The following is an 18,935-nucleotide window of genomic DNA, read 5'->3' as shown; positions in this document are numbered from 1 at the left end:
CCCTTATAGTAACCCGTGCAGCCTGCTCCCGTTCGAAGGCACAAAAGAGCTTTGATGGCTGCGCCTCGTACTGGACTCTTTGCTCCCGACTGCGGACGAGTGCGCCCCAATAACGCCGTTCCAGTTCTGATCGAAGTTCCTCTTTAACTTTCCGAATGTCAGCAGAAAATTCTCCCGGCATCTCTTCGTTGGCCTCGACAAGGCCCTGAAGGGTGCCTGTGAGGTGCCGGATTTTAGCTTTAGCGGACGCGGCAATTCTTGTTCCGATCTCTGTGGCAATGGTTTTAACTTTTGTTTTAAATAACTCCCACTCTGCTGCATTAACCGATCCAGACTTAAGCCTAGCAATATCCTTATTTACTTTATCTAAGAACTCTTCGTTGCAAAGGATAGTCGAGTTCATTATCCACCGTATTTCCACTGTTTTTCCTGTTCGACATGTTAAGGCACCCAGCACGCACGAGACCAGGCCATGGTCAGAGAAACACACAGGAGTGACGGTGTAGCTTCGGACGCGTTGGAGCGCCTTACCGCAGACATAGATGCGATCGAGGTGAGCCTGCGCTGTACCGCGCCAGCGGGTGTAGCGCGCAGTCGATCCCGTTCGTCCGAGCGCCACGTCCACCAGGTCAGAATCTCGCAGGACCTCTCTTAACACCCGCGCCGACGCATCCACACCACCTCCCCCGCCCGCTCTATCACTCGTGCTGAGTACGCAGTTAAAATCACCTCCGAAGTATACGATTCCGGGGACAAGAAGAAAAGGACGGAGAGATCGAAAGAGCTCGGACCGTGCCGTTGTCTCATTCGGGGCATAGACACACACAAAGCGAGTCAGCTCCCTCCCCACAAGGGCATCGACGAGACAAAAGCGCCCGTCCTCTCCCAGCTCGCAGTCAACAATGGTGACGTTATCTTTTTTCCTAATGAGAATGGCGGTGCCTCCTGCCCTTGATGTCGTGATTGTATGGAAACACCAGAATTGAGCTCCAAGATAACGAACGAAGAATTTAGCATCGTCCGCACTTGAAATTTTGGTTTCTTGTAAAATAGCAACGTCGACGCTGTTTTCATTAATTAAATCGTGAAGCCATCTTTTCCTTTTTGTTTTTATAAGGCTCACCACGTTAATGGTGGCCACTTTATACGACAGCTGGGAGGGATCCATTGAGGGGGGGAAAGCTTACCGGACTGGTGGCATGCGCCCCCCGCTACCGCCTACCGAAGTACCCCTCTCCACCTCGCAAAGGTGGCTGGCGGCTGCAAGGGCTTTCCTCGTCACGCGGCGGCCTTCTCTCTTCCCCTCCTTGACATTGGGCTCGTCAATGGCATCGGTGGAGTTGGTGTTGATTTTGTCGGACCTGTCGTCTCTGTTTCTTTCCGCAGTTCGCCTTCCTTCCGTTGTCGTTCCCTCCGTGTTTCCCCCTTCCTCTCTCTCAAGTTGTCGGCGGTCCTGTTGTTTAGAGACCGGCTTATCTGATTCCGGTCCCTGAGGCCCCTCGAGGTCGTTCGAGAGAGCTGCAGGTTCGTCGACCTCCCTGATCGCAGTGAGATCTATGGTGCTGGGTTCGTCCAGCGTCTCGGTTCGCTTCTCCTGCTGCGCGGCGGCCGCTTCCGAGTTCGCGCTGCTGCAGGCCCGACCATCAGGGAGAGAAGGAGACCCAGCCTCTCCGGGATTTGGGGTCGCTACTTCTTGTGGGGAAAAAATGGAGGCTTCGGTAAATGCAACCGCCGGACGTTCACTGTCTGGTGGCGATTCCATGGTAGTCGCAATTTTTTCCATGTCCTCTGCGTCCATGAAATCGTCCAATGGTTGCTTCGCAACCCCCCGCTTCGTTCTGGCTGCATAAGACTGCGTGCAGTCTTCCTCGCGGTGTCCGATGGAGCGACAGGCCTGACACCAGGGAGCTTTGCACTGCCTGCGTAGGTGTCCGGTCTGTCGACATCTCAAACAAAGCGGCGCTCTGCCGGGCACGGAGATCAGGACCGGGCAGCCATAGATAGTCACCTGGTGGGGTATCTCATCGAGTGATGTCGGTTCCCGTGGCGCGATCTGAACTATTCGCGTGCTTGAACCGATATGCTCCAGGCCCGGGCGGCGCCACTTTTCGCGTCGCACCCCTTTCACATCACCGAAGCGCTGAAAATGGTGTATTAGCACCTCGTCTGGGATTTGGGGCGGGATCCAGGGGACTTTCACATCTTTCTCCTGCTGATTTGGATTAATAACCAGACATCTCTTGTTCTTGACAAATATTTCGGCCTTAGCACTTAACACTTCCATGTCATGTGGAGTCTTGAAAGTGAGCATCCAAACATGATTAAACTGGAAAACTCCTAGATTCGTAACTGTCATCATGTCAATGGACTCCGAGAGCGCCGCCGCGACATCATCGATTTTGTAGGGACGCACAGATGGGTCACAGTGTAAGAAAATAGAGTTTTCACTCAGCTTGCCTGTTGGTAGCGTTGGCAGCAAAATCCTGTATTCCGGGACGAAGGCAGAACCATGGGGCGCCGGGGAAAACTGGTTTGGCGCGTACGCGCCGGCCGCTCCTGAGGAGCCCGTTTTCTCCATGACCTCTCCCTCCGAGTGCGACGGGGAGACTGTCTACTCCAAGGCGGGTTGTGGTTACAGTGGTTATTATTCAGTATATGTAGCTACTTTTGCTCTTTCGTATTTGTATATTTTCCTTGGCAGTAGAATTTGTGGCCGTAATTCACCGATCGCCCTTTAAACACGCTGAATATCTTTGCAGGCTATCACGAGGGTTCACAAATGTGCCGTATCTTTATAATGCGTCGCTTTATTTGAAGGCAAACCTCACGATATCATAATTTACTAGTGCTGATGTGTTTTTCATCGTCTACGAACGCTTGTAAGTTTTCCTACATACAGAGATATCCGGTGCACTAATGCTTGTAATACTGGGCGTTTTAGCTTCACGTGCTGCCAGCGGAGCATCGATGTCAATGAATACACTTCCGACTGAGCGGTTTCAATATGTAAACATTCTAGAACGCGTCGCCCGGTGTGCGGCTATCTGCGCATCTTTCGATGGTCAGCGATGTTTGTTTATTTTTTCTCGAACAGTTTTTTGTCATCGCTAGCGAAACGATACGTTCGTGCTTCTACTTTCGTGTTGTAGGCGGCAGATCTTCAGTCGCAGATATGAAGACGCACCGCAAGATAGTACCAGCTGCAGCGACTGTTGTACGCGCAAAAGCGACGCGACGCGCGTATATGCTTGCTAGCGCACACTTCGACGGCTTCGTATTTTCGAGGTATTTGGGAAACGAAGCGTGCCCTTTATATACAGAACAGTTGTATAATATGTTTGGTATCATGCTTATTTAGTGCGCTGGCGTGTCCGGCATGGTCATTCTGGTTGAGCTTCGTCGATCGGCCCGGCTTCTGTTCAGAAGCGGAATACTCTGCCCGGCATCAGTTCCAGAAATCACGCGTTCGTCCGGTTTCTGGTTAGTTGATACAGGCTGAACACTACATAACACCACTACATTTGAAAAAGAAAAAAAAAGAAAAGAAAAAAGAAAAAGAAACAGAAAGAAAATAGAAAAGGAAAAAAAATTACATGTGATTCTTTGGTCTTTTCAGACAGCAAGCCCGCACTTTAACCACTACACCACGGCAGGACACGGAGTTGGTGGTTATATATCTGCTTATGTAGTCGAGATTGCTCTTTTGTAGTTTGTGTATTTTTGTCGGGTGTACAATTTGTGGTCGTAATTGAACGATCGCCCTTTAAACACGCTGCATCTTTTTCCTGGCTATCACGAAGGGTTATCCGTGTCCCGCATCTCTACAATGTATCGCTTTCTTGCAGACAAACCTCCGAATGTCACAATTTACTAGTGCTGATGTGTTTTGTCATCGTCTTCGAACGCATGCAATTTTTGCTACATATAGATATATGCGGTGCACCAACACTTGTAATACTGCTTGTTTTAGCTTCACCTGCTACCAGCGGAGCCGCGACGTCAATAAATTTATGTCTGACCAAGTGTTTTGCATGCGTAAACACTCGAGGAAGCGACTCCCGATGTCCGGCTGACCTGCGCATATTTCGATGGTCAGCGATGTTTCATTTATTCTCGAGCGTATTTTAACCGCGCTAACGAAACGCTACGTTCTTGCTTGCACTTTCGCGTTGAAGGTGGCAGATCTTCAGTCGCAGATCATGAAGATGCACCGCAAGATCGTACAAGCTGCAGCGACTGTTGCACATGCAAAAACAAAACGCGATGCATGTATGTACTTGCTAGCGCACACATCCACGGCTTCATATCTTCTAGGTATGTACGAAACAACGCGTACTCCACATATACAGAAAAGTTTTAACGTATATTATGTATGGTTTCATGCTTATTTAGCGTGAAGGCATGTTCCGACGTGGTCATCCTGGCTGAGCTTCACGATCCGCCCGAGTTGTACTGAGAAGCGGAAATACTCTGTCCCAAATCAGTTCCATTCATAACGGATTTGTCCGGTTTCTTTTAAACCAGACATGACCTGTCCTGTATATGAGCTCAATACAGGACTGGTCCGCCCTGTTTCATATTCATACCGGACTGGGATGTCATGTATAAGTTGCATGGCCTGCCCTGTATTAACTCTATACCGGACTGGACCGTCCGGATTGAGATTCATAACAGACATGACCTGTCCGATATAAACCCGTAAAAGCTTCATACAGGACTGGTCACACCGGTATCAAATTTATACGGGATAATACAGGACCGGTGCAAACCCGTTTGTCGCGATACGGGATTTTCCACTAGGGTAGAGCTGCGTCCAAGTTGCACTTCGCATATTGCCTAAAAAGGGGGCAGAGGTAGATGTTTCACAAATCCTGTCATTTTATATGACAGGAAGATATGCCAATTTGGACCGGCGGGAAGGTAAAGCTTTAGATAGGGCGCTAAAGGGCGCATGGAAAGACAGTTTTGAGCCATAAAATAAATAATTACGCCACAGTAACTCCTGGCTCAGAAAGAGGGCACTACAGCAGCAACGTTTTCATGAATAATATGTATGTTTCATTTTTACAGAAATTTTATTCACGTAAAAACAAGAAATATATATTCTTGCTTTGTGTACGCAGTACAAATACGAGTGTGCGCAGGCACAATGGCTTTTTACAAACGATTGTCCGGAAGTTGTCGCAGCATGCTAACCACTACCTTAACAACTGTAGCTCACTTTTAAAGAGACGGACAACGTCGGAACACGTTATGATGACACATTTGTGAGCTTCTTAAAATGCTTGAAATTTGCATGTGAATAGGTATTTTCTCTCCGTCATGAGTCGTTTGATGTTGTTTGTTTTGTCCATGAGAACAGAAAAAGAAGGTGGAGCATGTTACTTTTTTCTTTCTTTTCAGTTCGACCTAGTGTGTGACCGTGTTTGGCTGAGGGCAGCTTCACAAAGCATTTACATGGCGGGAATAATGATTGGCAACACGATCTTCTCCCACATCTCCGACTGGTGAGTGGTGATTTCATCTTGTTGCTGAAAGATTACCTGCGGGAAGAGTTGGAGGAGCGATGGTCAATGTCATGTAAACGTCAATGACGTCATCTTTCTGCTCAAGTAATCATGGGCAGAAGGACCGCGTGCACGGTGTGAGATGAGCTGAACTGTTTATTTAGTGCATTCGATGTCAAATTCGCACGCAATATTTTATAATAATCACGGTGCTTGTAGCAACCACCCAGCCATCTTGACAGGCTGTTTAGAACCTCGTTTCTACAGCTCCAGCGCTGCAAACGTCTGAAAAGAAGCAAGATGCGAGCAGTGAGTCGAAGAAAGCACCGATGGTGCTGTTCTCAGAAAAAGGGAAAAGCCGCCAGCTCTAATCCGCTATGCATTTCTTGCCTTAATATTACCGCAAGTAGCATTTCAGGTGCCCCTAAGCGCTAGGATGAGTGGGAATAGGTGCGATGTACGATTATCTTTTTGACCAATAAACTGTATCAAATAGGTAATGAAACTGCAGTTTATTCTTTGTTTTTCATGAAAAAGTTTCCCATCGGTGGCTAAAAGGAGAGCGCTATACGCGCTTCTTGGAGACCGCCCTTGCGCGCTACCAAGCACGTGCAGTCTCTCTTATCGCCTCGCCTCTCCGCCTTTCTGTTCAGTTCACATTGAAACATAGCACGACCTCGGAATAACGTGACGCGGCAGAAAGCAACGCATGAAACGAAGTACACTATACCTCAGTTTCATAAACAGAGAGCTTAAAAGCCATTCCTTTATAATACATCATTCCCTATTAAGTCAACTATGACTCAACTATGACAAAATCTAATGACTCAGAAAATCAGCGGTCGCACAACACGACACATATTACGCTAGCACCCAGAGCGCCATTTAACACCTACCAAATAAACTGTCTTTAAGCTGTACTAAACAGCATGAGGCAAGCTGGAGTAGAGAATAGGGAGGCCTTTTTGTAAGGCTTCAGAAGCTGTACGATCGGCACAAGGTTCGCAACAAAACACTAGTGAAACAGGAAGAGACGTACAAGGAGACGAAATATGAAAGAATGTAACGTAGAGATATATCGATTATTAGAGGAGAATACACAAACTAACCGAAAACATAGGTCATGCAACCGCTGTACAAAAGCGGAAACGCCACAAGGAGGAATAGGACAAAATGTAACATCAACCAGTGAGGCAAATAAACAATAAATGCATCCATTACAATGCGGACAGTAGTACGCGAGGTTACACCCTTGGCGTGAAGAGGAAAGATCGAGAGGACAGTGTACAGGGTGATCCACTTCTAGCTAGAACACGCTCATTGCTTTCAAAGCACCATTGCGTCTGACCAGGCCATTCCATAAAGCTAGGCGGCAGGCCATGCGCAGCATCACCTCCGCGTCCCACTGTGCATATATCGCTTTGCTTCGATAAGCATGCACCTACATCCGACGCAATGCTGCTTTGAAAGCAGTGACCATGTTATAGCTAGGCGAAAGATTCGGATCAGGTGATCGTTTACGCGGAGCTGTGTCGAAGGTGCCGGCTGGATGCGATAAACCTCCTGCGCTCGGCCGCGGAAAGTTGTCCAAGGTCGTGCTATGAGACAAACAACACATACTAGCCCATCTGCTGCTTCCCACCGACTGTGCTGGGGCTATTCATGGGGACATTGACAGGCCGTGCGCATACGTTCCGTGAAAGGCTGGAAGTGGAAGGGCTATTTATCGCAGCAAGAGCTTCCTTTGGTTTCATCACGTTCCAGGTTTGGTGCAGAGCCCCAAACTACACACGCATCATCAGCACATGTCTCAAGAATGATGATTATAAAACGTTTATTGAACAAGGCTGGTACTCTAGCATAAGCGGGGTACGAAGGAATCATCATAATCAAGCTGTTGGCGTTTGCCTGTGCCAACATAAGATTCAAAGCTCGTAGGCTTCGTGTCCAACAGTAACAATGTAACCTATATGGCTCGCAACCGCTTTAACGATCGGCAATTAGTCATTCCTAGCCTTATAGTTCAGTCACGCAGATCTTTTTAATCAGCTGTGATCTAATCAGGGCATATAAAAAGGCGTGCAGGTTTCTTGGGTTTCCCATTCCGCTCAAGAGTATATGCAGGTTAGAGGAATAGCGTGTTTGCTTTATGTTGCTTCGCATTTTCTCAGTCTTAGAAAACTCTATCGACCAGAATACTCGGAATTTCCGCTCATTTGTGCCGCTGACACAGAAATGTATAATTCAACAAAACTATCATGCTGTGAAGCCTTTTGCTTACCTACAGCACCTATGATCGCATTAGGAAAATCAACTGGGATATACATTATTATTAATTTCTTAATACTCTCCCGATGAAATAAACAATTCATCATCATCATCAGCCTAACTATACCCACTGCAGGGCGAAGGCCTCTCTCATATTTCTCCAATTAACCCGGTTCTGTGCAAGCTGCCTCCTCTTGACCCCTGCGAACTTCTTAACCTCATCCGCCCACCTAACTTTCTGCCGCCACCTGCTACGCTTTTCTACCCTTGCAATCCCATTTGGTACCCTAAGCGACCATAGGTTATCATCTCTTCGCACTACATGTCCTGCCCATGCCCATTTCTTTTTCTTGATTTCCACTAGAATGTCAGTAACTTGAGTTATTTCTCTGACCCACTCTGCACGCTTCCTATCTCTTAATGTTACCCCTACCATTTTTCGTTCCATAGCCCTCTGAGTTGTCCTCAACTTACGTAGAACCCTCTTGGTTAGCTTCCACGTTTCAGCCCCGTAGGTGAGTCTAGGTAAGATGCAACTGTTGTATACGTTCCTCTTGAGCGATACCGGTAAGCTGCTAGTCATAATCTGCGAGTGCTTGCCAAATGCTCTCCATCCCAATCTTATCCTTCTTGTTGTGAAATAAACAATTGGAGGGTGCTTAAGCTTTGCTTTTAAGAGTTCAACGCAATAGCGTTATCAGGCCTTGCTCGCATCGCATTCTAATGCTGTTCTCCGCGCAGGAGAAGACATTAATCCGCCATCGGCACTCGCAGAAGACGACGACTCATACGTGAGCGCCCTGCACTAGTAGAGGGCACCGCGGACACTGCAACCATCCCACACACGTTCCAGAATTTTCCAGACGCACGTCCGTCTACTTCGCTTGCTTACATACGATCGATAGATGGATGACGAACAGTACTTGCAGAAGTAATTGCTGAAGGGCTAGTTGGTTCATATTAACCAATGAAACAGCGCAAGGAGACAAACACAGGAAAAGAAAGAATAGAAAGAGCGCCCTCTCAGGTGCTCTTTCTATTCCTCTGTTTTTTATTTTTGTTTCTTTTGAAGCCAAAAGCTTCACTGCGACCGAGGGTCGGAGCCGAGCCTCGCGTGAGCCGGTACACAGATGTGCCAGCTCTGCGCATGCGCGAAACGGAACGACACATGCCGTATGCCGCACCCCGACTGACGTCACAGCCAAGTCCAGCTGCGCAACCCTCTCGTCAAGCTCTGCCGGCGTTGCCTAGCAACGCTTAAGAGGTATGCGACTCCACAGTAAAAAAAGAAAAGTGGTCTCCAACCGTGAATCGAACCTCCATCCCTTGGATCCCAAGCCGAGCGCTCCACCGCTGCGCCTCGCCCCAGGTCGTGCAACGCTCTTCATAATTCCGCTTGTATACGAATGATAGCGGGATTCCGCGAGGGACAGATACTGCGAGTGGCGCGCAATTTGAAAGTACCTAAGACTAAAATTAAGTCACTCAACTAGGGTGACGATAAGGATGTGACGTCCCCCATAGGCCGTCAGCAATGAGGACCAAGCGGGAACGAGTGCGCTCCAACGCCGCCGGGCGGCGCTTCTTGCCTTCCGCGAGTGAGAGATGCTGCGCTTTTCCTTTCCTGTAAACGAATTATACAACGCCGGTGAACTTAGACGCGCTAGACATGGACGCCACGGAGAGTTTAGCTGCTGGCGAAAGGCGTAGAAGACTGAAAAAATTAACTTCTGATCCCGAGGTAGTCACTGCTATTCGCTACGTATATCCAGGCATATCAGAGCTAGGCCATCTTTCATTTTGTTCCTGTGTTCGTCTCCTTGCGCCGTTTCATTGGCTAGCCGTTTTGTATCATCGGGTGGCGGTTCGCGTCATCTGTTGCGGCAGCGCCGTACGATCGAAGGAATTCTCCAGTGAGCTCCGCATCGCAGGCAAGCAAAGCGGAGATGTTCTTTGCTACTCATTTAACTATTAGTTCCGTAATTACTTTGTTTCTAATGACACACCTAAACATTAGTTTACAGTCACAAGGGATTGCGCATACATTAGGTCCACATTTATTTGGAGCGACACCATGCGGTTCTATGGGGGAGTGGGTGCTTGCTCGCCTCCTGCAAAGGAACCATGTTCGGCTCCGTGGGTTTCCGTGAAACTTGTATAATTCCTTTATTTTAATTTGATTTTTGCGTTACAACGCAACGCCTGCACCGGCTTTTCTGCGACACAAGTTTCTAGACGCTATCGCGTTATTTTACCAACTCGCAGGAATACCAACGCACCTCAAAGTGAACAAAATTACAGGGTAGAGAAAAAGTTTTCTTCCATGAATATTACATGAAAAAGCGAATTTCTGCCATTTTATGCTATTATCAACTTTAACAAGCTCTCAGCACAAAAATCTTTGGATGTTGCATGAAAAGAATGTAAACTATATTCCCTAAATAGAAAGCCAAATCTCTGAAGCTTTCTCCTAACAGGAAGGCCTAACCAATCCTGTTGAATACAAACATGCGCTCAAATTTCTATTTATTTTTATAATTGTAAAAAATATAATGTACCTGTTCTTATTACCTGACATTGCGATATTGTGAATATTATTTCTGGGAGACTCTAGTAAACATCAAAGACACCCTTGTGGGGATGCAACATTTCACTCTCTCGCACGACGCGACGAAAACCCTCACCCCCTTTTCGCAAGAAGCTCCCATCCTTCCTCTCATCTCCACCTTCCCTCGGAGACACTGTGGAAAGGGCAGGGTGAGAGGGACTGGCAGCCTTCCTTCGCTCCCCCCACCCCTTCATCCGTCGGACAGCCTGAGCAGCGGTAAGAGAGGCAATGCCGTAACATCGGAGCGCGCGGTTGCTCCTAAGGGCGAGAAACATTGGACACTCCCTATAAACAGCTTGGCCCGCTGGCTATGCCTCGATGAGTTTTTCATAAAGGCCACGGGTGGGGTCATAGCTAACGGCGTGGCCTTTGGATCTAAGAGCAGAGCCCGAGCCTCGTGAGATCCCCTGCATCCTTTTAAGACGAAAGCCTTTAAGTTCTCATCGTTGTCAGCAGGAGATATCGGCAGAGGCTGGTAGTAGAGGGTGTCACGTTTTTAAGAGCGAGAGTTAAAAATAAATGAATAAACCATGTCTCTAACGTGAATCTCACCTGCATCTCTTGGATCCCCAGCCCAGCGCTTTACCAACTGCGCCACGCCTCGGATCGTGCAACGCTCTTCATAATTCCCCTTGTCTACCGTGAGGATTCTTGAGGGATACCGCGAGTGACAGATACTGCGTGTTTCCTTTCCTGTAAACGAATACAGAACGCCGGTGAACTTTGATTCGTTCAATGAAATGCTGGTTGTGTTCGACAAGGGGCACGCAATTTACCGTCACGACAGGTGATGACGTCACCAGGCGATTCATGCGTATTACGAAGCTGACCCCGCCGGGCGTCCTTACAGGTGTCCGTGCGACTCATTTCATTTGCCTCTTCCTCGAACGCTACACCACACAGCAAACATAACGAGACCTAGATGTCTAGGAGGCGTTAGTACAGCAGGCGTCAGCGGCGTTTGAAATTGATTTGCAGGATAGAAAAGGTGCAGTATCTGTCCCCATTCTCCGCGAACACACGTACCACGCCGTAAACGAAGGGAGGAAGGTGGGAGTGAAAAACTAGATGGAGATAGAGGTGCCGTAGTGGAGAGGGCTACGATCCTCCACGCTATAATGGCTTTCGCCTCATGGCACTTTAGTGGTCCGAAGTACTCTCTAGCATTTGTTTTTAATTATGCTCGAGGTTGCCCATTATTTTTGTTTTTGAATTTTGACCTAACTTCAAGCGGTGTAGGAAAACAACTTAATGATCTAGAGGTGCAAAGTTTACGTGAAATAAAGAACTGAATGCGCTTATTACACACAGAAAGCTAATATGGCAGCATCTCGATGTGTCATGGACAAATATAGGGTCTAAAATTAGCTTTTTGCATGATATACACTCAATTTTGAATTTATTTTTAAAATTATGTACAAAATATTCTGACATTTTTATTTCCTCATATGTATAAAGCAGTGAGAAATGTTGAGGGGAGATTTTATTAGAAATAGAAAGTTCTCTTGTCTTTTCAATTGCAATAAGTTGCCATTTTTGTGTTTAATTTCGAGTGGTGTGGAGTAAAAACTTCTGGTCTGGAGCAACACATTTTGCCTGACGTGAAGCACATAATGAACATAATACAGAGAACACATTTTATTGTTAATACCTTATTGTATCCTGGTAGAATGTAGAGCTGAATATTGACTTTTTGCGGCTTGTTGCTCTGGTAGCAATGTTAACAGTTTTTGTTTTCATGAAAAAAGTGCTGCAATAAACCCCTGTGTAGAGCTTTTCAATCAAAGCCAGATTGCACAGATTTACTAAGCAAAACCTGATGTACGAAAAAATTTCAATGCATCAGTAGGAGGCTTCCAAGCTTGCAACGTTTAAAATGGCAAAAACGGCGTTTTCAAGCTCTAATAGTATACGGTTTCTTTTTTCGAGCAAACAGCGGAGTACGTTGCAAAGCCGAGCTTCATTCGTTTGCGCCGACAGGTCAGTTAGCTGTTTGTATTTAAAAACTTATCTTTAAGCAAGAAATAGATTACGGTTCTTATATGAACACACTCATAAATAAATATCGCAGTAAAGCCACAGTTTACTGGTCCTAATAATATTGAAGGTTTTTAAAACCATGAATGCATTTCACCGCTTTATTTACAACTCCCATTACCCGTCACGGTTCCATCCACCGATGCTACATGACATCCAGAGGTGCCCTGAAAAAGCTCGGCTAAATTTAAAGAACTGTCGTGAGTTGTTATAACTGCTTCAAAAATATCATCAAGTGGAACAGTAGTAACTGCGAACGTTGTTTTTAATTGTCACCCAGAATAAAGATATTGCGAAAGCACAAAAATGTTACTCTTGGAAATCTTCTAGCGTGTGCGCCGCGTAGGCGTTGAAATTCAAAAAATAACTCCAGATGGCGCCGCTTGCCCGCGAGATGGCCAATGCATGACGCGGGCACCCGGCACTCCTCACATCATCTTCGGCGACTTTAGCGTCGACGCTGCGAAATCGCAGTGGCTGCCAGGGTTCATGCGCGAGCTACTCGCGGCCGCATCTTTTAACAACCCACTCAAGCTACTAACAAAATTGAATTGATTGGATCTTTACACGACACGCCAATGTTAGCATCGTAATCAATGCGCCTTACTAAACTTACCACATGCCGTTACTGGCTGCTGCTCGATAGCACAGGGCACACGCATGATTAAAAGTACATTTCTTGAAGAACTAGACTTTGTTAATGGCCACAGATCATGGGTAAGCACGAATGTATTATTGCATTGGGATAATCTAGGCGTAGCACGGATTTTCTACAGATAATTTAGGCATGCAACCTTATTGTCGCGTACCATGCGAAATATCGCAACCGGTGTGGCTCTGAACTTGTGCAAGGGACATGTGCAGTTTGCACCATCTCTTTGGTTGACTGTGCAATGCCATCTTACATCAGTATGTTAGGTTTCGCTTCTTTCGTGACTGCTACCACCGCCGCAGGTATGGCCGCAGGCAGTCTCTCGTTTTTTCTTTACCACTTCCCATTATTGCTGGCCTGCTGACGGCCCTTGCACCTACCTACTGGTTGTACAACATGGGCCGCCTCATCGCCTCCATCGGAATTGGAGGCATACAGAATGCCACTTTCACCATAGGTACGTATGAGCAATTACATAAAATATGGCAGGATGCCAAATGGCGCAATGAGCGCTTAGTATGAGCCCCGCAGCTTTATCAGTCTCTCGCTGTCCGCTTTTAAGAAAAGTGCTGCTCCAGGACTGTTTTGTTTAGATGCGTAACTATAGACCTGCCATCATCAACTGAATAGCCTTGTCTCCTTAGCAATCATCATCATCATCATCAGCCTGATTATACCCACTGCAGGGCGAAGGCCTCTCCCATATTTCTCCACTTAACCCGGTGGAGAAATACAGCAATACAGATCACCTTTTGCGGCACCGGCTGCGTGATGGATCATTAGTTCTTTGCCCCAAGCTTACTGTCATTGCTCAAGTTAGTGCGCTGCAACGCCATAACAGCACTCATGACATTCAGAGGTAACTGATAACGCCTTCCGTATGGAAATCGTATACGCCCGAAAGAACACATGGAAGCTATACTTCGAAGCACTGCGACTGAGCTGCAAATCATTCCGTGTCTCAATAATTCACGAGGGCGCATTTTAGCCTGAAGGCAGCAAACGGAAAATTAATCGAAAATTCATGCACGACCTGCACGAGCACCTTTATAAACGCTGCTGCGCTGGATGCCTTATAAAATACGCGTCATGTGCACGAGCGCTTTTTCAATCGTTGCGGCACACACGCCGTGAGCTCCCGCACCTGTGATGCCGTGAGCGCTTGCCGCTCGCTGTGTAAATCACCAATAGCAGCCACGTATGTTTAAAGCCTCCAAAGCGTGCATAGCGTAAATCAACGGCAAATAATGGACTGCTTCTGTTGTAAGGTGCATTTGGAGAGCTGAATTAGCAGCCGTTCGTCCGCCGTAAAAAATGACCTTAGAAGTATATCAGAATGCCCAGTCGCTTTCGTTTTGGGAGGTACCTGAAAACAAGCTTCCCATAGATATCATAGTGCCTAAATTCAAGTAAACACTGTTCAGCGCACTCAACGTGGCGCTACCGAACACGAAGGCTAGATGCAAGCAAGTTTAAATGCCTATGTAGTATATCATAATGTGCCCTTAGTCTTTTCAATGAGAAAATGTCCTTTTTAAGCCATTCAAGTCAATATTTTTTCCTTTTTTCAAGTGATCGAGGTGCTATCCACGCGACATCGAGCCATAGGGGTGCTGGTCGCTAGCGGCGGTTGGACAACGGGCCTCGTCACCTTGACCGGCATTGCGTGGCTCATTAGAGACTGGCAGCATATGCAGATCACCATATCCCTCTGCTATTTATTCAACGTCCTCATCTGGCTGTGAGACTACTCTATTTGCACAATTTTGCTTCAGGGTTTTTTTGACGTGAGCTTTTGCGCAGTGCATATTGTAATTATTGAAACACGTCGGCGTAACAGCTCGCCTTAATATAGCTGCTCGTATTTTTCTATTTTCATTGCATTGCGTGTACCCAGCAAGTTGAATTAAAAATATGTATTTTCTACAGATTTGCATGTCTATCATAACCGTACATAGAAAGAAACATGCAACTGCATTGAATAGAATTTTTGTAGCCCTTATCGCCAGTGTTTCAATTATGCGCGTACGTTCACCATTTACTCATGTCTGCATCATCATCATCATCATGCGTAGAGCAATGGGCGACAGAAAGTTAGTTGGGCGGATGAGGTTAGTACGTTTGCACGGATCAACTGGATGCAGCTGACACAGGACGGGGCTATTTGGAGGAATATTGGAGACGCTTTTGTCCGGCTGTGAGCGCAATCAAGCTGATGGTTGCTTATTTAGCAAGGTTATTGTCAGCAGTGACGACTTGGATAATATTGTCCGAAGTCAATGGAGATCTTTTGTATTTGCATTCTTGACCATAATAGAAACTAACGTGAGAAGTCTACGTTGACAGGCATGAAAGCGCAGGTTTCCCAAGAATCAAACAGGAAGCCAGTCCAATTGAGTTTCCATGCCATTGTTCTAATTTGGTCCTTCGACCTATAGAAATCTTTTCCTGCCTATTTGTGTTATCCATAATGCCCTCTTTGCTGGCCTTTCATGAAAATAGACGTAATAAAGCAATAATTTCGCACACAGGCGTCCAGAATAACAGCGCGACAATTTGTTGTTCAACTAAGACTATATATATATTTAACCAATGAGATTGCACTGTGTTTTTGGACTTTCCTTCAGTTCTGATTTAATAAACGTAACCAAAGCGTCCATTTCTCGTGTGCCTCAGAGTTCTATAAAACTACCAAGACTGAAGCAAACTAACGAAAAATTAAACGATATGCTCCGGGTATAGAGTAAGGTATAGCATCAACAAATTAGGAAGAAGAAATGGACATGGGCAGGACATGTAGTGCGAAGAGAGGATAACCGAGGGACGCTGAGGGTAACAAACTGGATTCCAAGGGAAGGAAAGCGTAGCAGGGGGCGGCAGAAAGTTAGGTGGGCGGATGAGATTAAGAAGTTCGCAGGGGTCAAGTGGATGCAGCTAGCACAGAACCGGGTTAAGTGGAGAAATATGGGAGAGGCCTTCGCCCTGCAGTGGGTATAATCAGGCTGATGATGATGATGATGATGATGATGATGATAGCATCAACAAGGGCCAAATACTGAATAACGCGGCTCCGTTGTCTCTTCTGCAGATTCATGGCTGAGTCTCCATTGTGGCTGCTTGCCACGAAACATTTCGATCACGCAGAAAGAGTCCTCAGTCGGGCAATCAAGAAAAACAAAGTGGCTGATGTGGATGTGACGGACATCATAAAGTCGTACGAAGAAAAAATGGAGAGGGTGAGCAGCCTGTCAAGTAAAATAATGAAGCTGCGTAACGCTTCTGTCAACCATTTTTATTCAGGGTGAACGTCTAAGCTTACGACATTGCGCTTCACCTGGCACTATACTTCCATTCATTTGTTTTGTTATTTTTTATTTCACTATACGCCCCAGGTTTAGTTGGTGTATGGGATTTAACGTCCCAAAGCAAAGTGACTCTGGCTATGAAAGACGCCGAAGTGGAGGGCTTCGGAAATTTTAACCACCTGGGGCTCATTAACATGCACTGAAATCGCACAGCCCACGGACGCCTTGCTTTTCGTCTCCCCCAAAAAGCGGCCGCCGTGGCCGAGATTCGATCCCTCATCCTTGAGCAGAGCAGCAGAGCGCCCTAACCACTGCAGTACTGCGGCTGAGCTATACGCTCTAGTGTCCCTAATTGTAAGAAAAGCTCTCGAATGCGAGTTCAGATTTCCTTGGGCTCTCAGTGCAACCAACTCGGAGCATGGGAATTAGTGAACGAATGTTTTCGTTCAAACGTTCAGGGCCAAAATACTGCTAAATGCTGCAATTATTGTTGCACACGCAAAACATCATTGTTCCTACCATGCTGAGAAATACAATGTTCAAACAGGTCGTGCCTAGTATATCATCCAGTATATATATTTATGCAAAATGAATAGTGAAAAATAATTTTTAGACCTATATTTTGCCTTCCTGAGAAAGTTGAATAAATATCTAATACCGAAAAGATATTCAGTCAAGTTTGTCAGTCTCGCGCAAGAAATGGATTTATATAAAAGAGTGTGTTGCAAGCAAGTCACTGCTAGTCAATGCTAATATCTTTAAATAATTAAGTCGTTGAGCAATGAATCTAAACTTATTTCATTTATTATTTGAGTGTTCCTGTAAGTGACCATCTTGCACCGTTCTCCTGTTTTCAGGAGCGATCACTGAAGAAGCCGACATTCGCTGCGCTCTTCCGATACCGATGTATACGGAGAACAACACTCATCATGTCCTTCAAATCGTAAGAGTGTCATAGTATTACTTGTCACGGCAGCTTGAGTATCTTAGAAAGCAAACTTTCCTATATAACATTGAATAACCTGTTCTTAAAAAACTTGCTATCCACATGATGCCTGGATCGACCAGGTGTGCCTCCAACATTTCTACTCATACCGTTCTTTCCTTCGTTTTATTGGCCACTTGCCGTCCGAGACCTGCCTAATTGAAAATTCTCCTTAAATTTAGCGAACAAATTAAAGAAAGTTTTCAAAGTACAAGCGTTTAGTACTCCTCTCCGTAGGTTCTCCGTTTTCGCGTCTTTTCCTTGAATCGAGGAGAAACGACGTGTCAGCAATGACGCAGTTCGACCAGCACCGAAACCGAGGTAACCGCGCGCTCGGCTCTGCCTAGTCGCGTAACAAACATGACAGCACTTAACCGCAGCTACGCTGGAAACGCGGAGCTCGCTCCGTCTTCCTAGATAGCCTCCGCTCCCTCTTAGCTTTCAAGCTTTCGCTTTGGTTACTTAGGTTTAGAGGGGGATAAGCATTTCCCTATCTTTTTTTTTTCATTTTTACATCATCATAAAGTATCATACCGATATTTGATAGATTCTGGATTCAGCATTGAAATTCGTGCTTTACTAACTTCCTCATGCTTTCTGCTGCCAAACACTGCCATGAAAGCTTCTGCCTGGCTGTGGCGGGCTCCTATATTTTATTTTTGTCTCTTTTATTAATACCGACAATGGCACAATAGCTCTAAGTAAATAGTGCGTGGTTTGTTTACTGAATTTGTTAATGAGCAGTGCTTATGTTACTGAGAAGGGCTAAATAGTGGTTTTAAATATAATCTGTTGTCGCTGTATTATTCCTGCCTGTAGTTTACCGTACTTAAAGGGTTGCACTGAACAAATGCTCCTTAGTAGTGCAGCGGTACAGCGCCTGGCTCGATATCCAAAGGGCTGGCATGATAGGGTTCATTGCTACCCTTGAGCTTTTCGGGGAAACGACCTTTATTCCTAAGCGGCGTTTGGTAATTATCTTTGATTGGGCGAGGTTACCCCTATTTGGATTACGTCACAATCACTCTGAACTTATGCCACTGTACCTGCTGACACAGCTGGTAGACTACCTGCCGACCCGGCTGCAAATATTCCTGACTGGTTCAAAATGTGACGACATCACAAGTTCACGTAACCCTGATGAGCCCTTTGGAATTACGGAGTGTGTGACAACATGATAGCTTTCTTGATCAGTTAGAAGTTTTGTAACAGATGAAGCACGCTAGCGGAAAATTCGCGATGGACGGGATAACATTGAATTCTTAACAAATCTGAAAGGGTTAGGCCAAATTTGAGCTGATCATTTCCCATTTTGCAGAGTTCTGTCAACGCTACTATACTACAACCTGACCTACACAAGCATCCTGCTCGGTTCGAATCCTTACCTCAGCTTCGCAGTGATGGCCTGTATGGAATATCCTCAGAAGTTTATCTCCATCTTGTTTATCAACTGCATGAAGCGTCGCACAGCCTACGTTTTCCTCTACGTCTCTGCGGCCCTGTGTTCCCTGGCTGTTATCTTCGTGCCCCCAGGTAACGATGTCCCAAATTGCTAATGCTTGCGTAGGCTCCT

The 18,935-nt window shown here is 46.2% G+C and overlaps 1 protein-coding gene across 1 annotated transcript in view; it reads left to right on the top strand.

Annotated features, from left to right (window-relative positions):
- LOC146182727 (organic cation transporter protein-like) overlaps positions 1-18,935 on the top strand; it is a 96,950-nt gene that overhangs the window by 8,759 nt on the left and 69,256 nt on the right. Inside the window, exons 2-7 of the mRNA XM_084608257.1 lie at positions 5,404-5,507; positions 13,375-13,529; positions 14,645-14,813; positions 16,161-16,308; positions 17,235-17,320; positions 18,681-18,895. Coding sequence (XP_084464383.1) covers positions 5,404-5,507; positions 13,375-13,529; positions 14,645-14,813; positions 16,161-16,308; positions 17,235-17,320; positions 18,681-18,895 — 877 coding nt within the window. The remainder of the gene's footprint in view (positions 1-5,403; positions 5,508-13,374; positions 13,530-14,644; positions 14,814-16,160; positions 16,309-17,234; positions 17,321-18,680; positions 18,896-18,935) is intronic.

Source organism: Amblyomma maculatum, chromosome 7 (genome assembly GCF_055883805.1).
Source record: "Amblyomma maculatum isolate TAMU_Amacu chromosome 7, ASM5588380v1, whole genome shotgun sequence".
Taxonomy (NCBI): Eukaryota; Metazoa; Arthropoda; class Arachnida; order Ixodida; family Ixodidae; genus Amblyomma; species Amblyomma maculatum.
The sequence above is the reverse complement of the archived record's forward strand: the minus strand, read 5'-3'. Positions and strand labels throughout refer to the sequence as shown.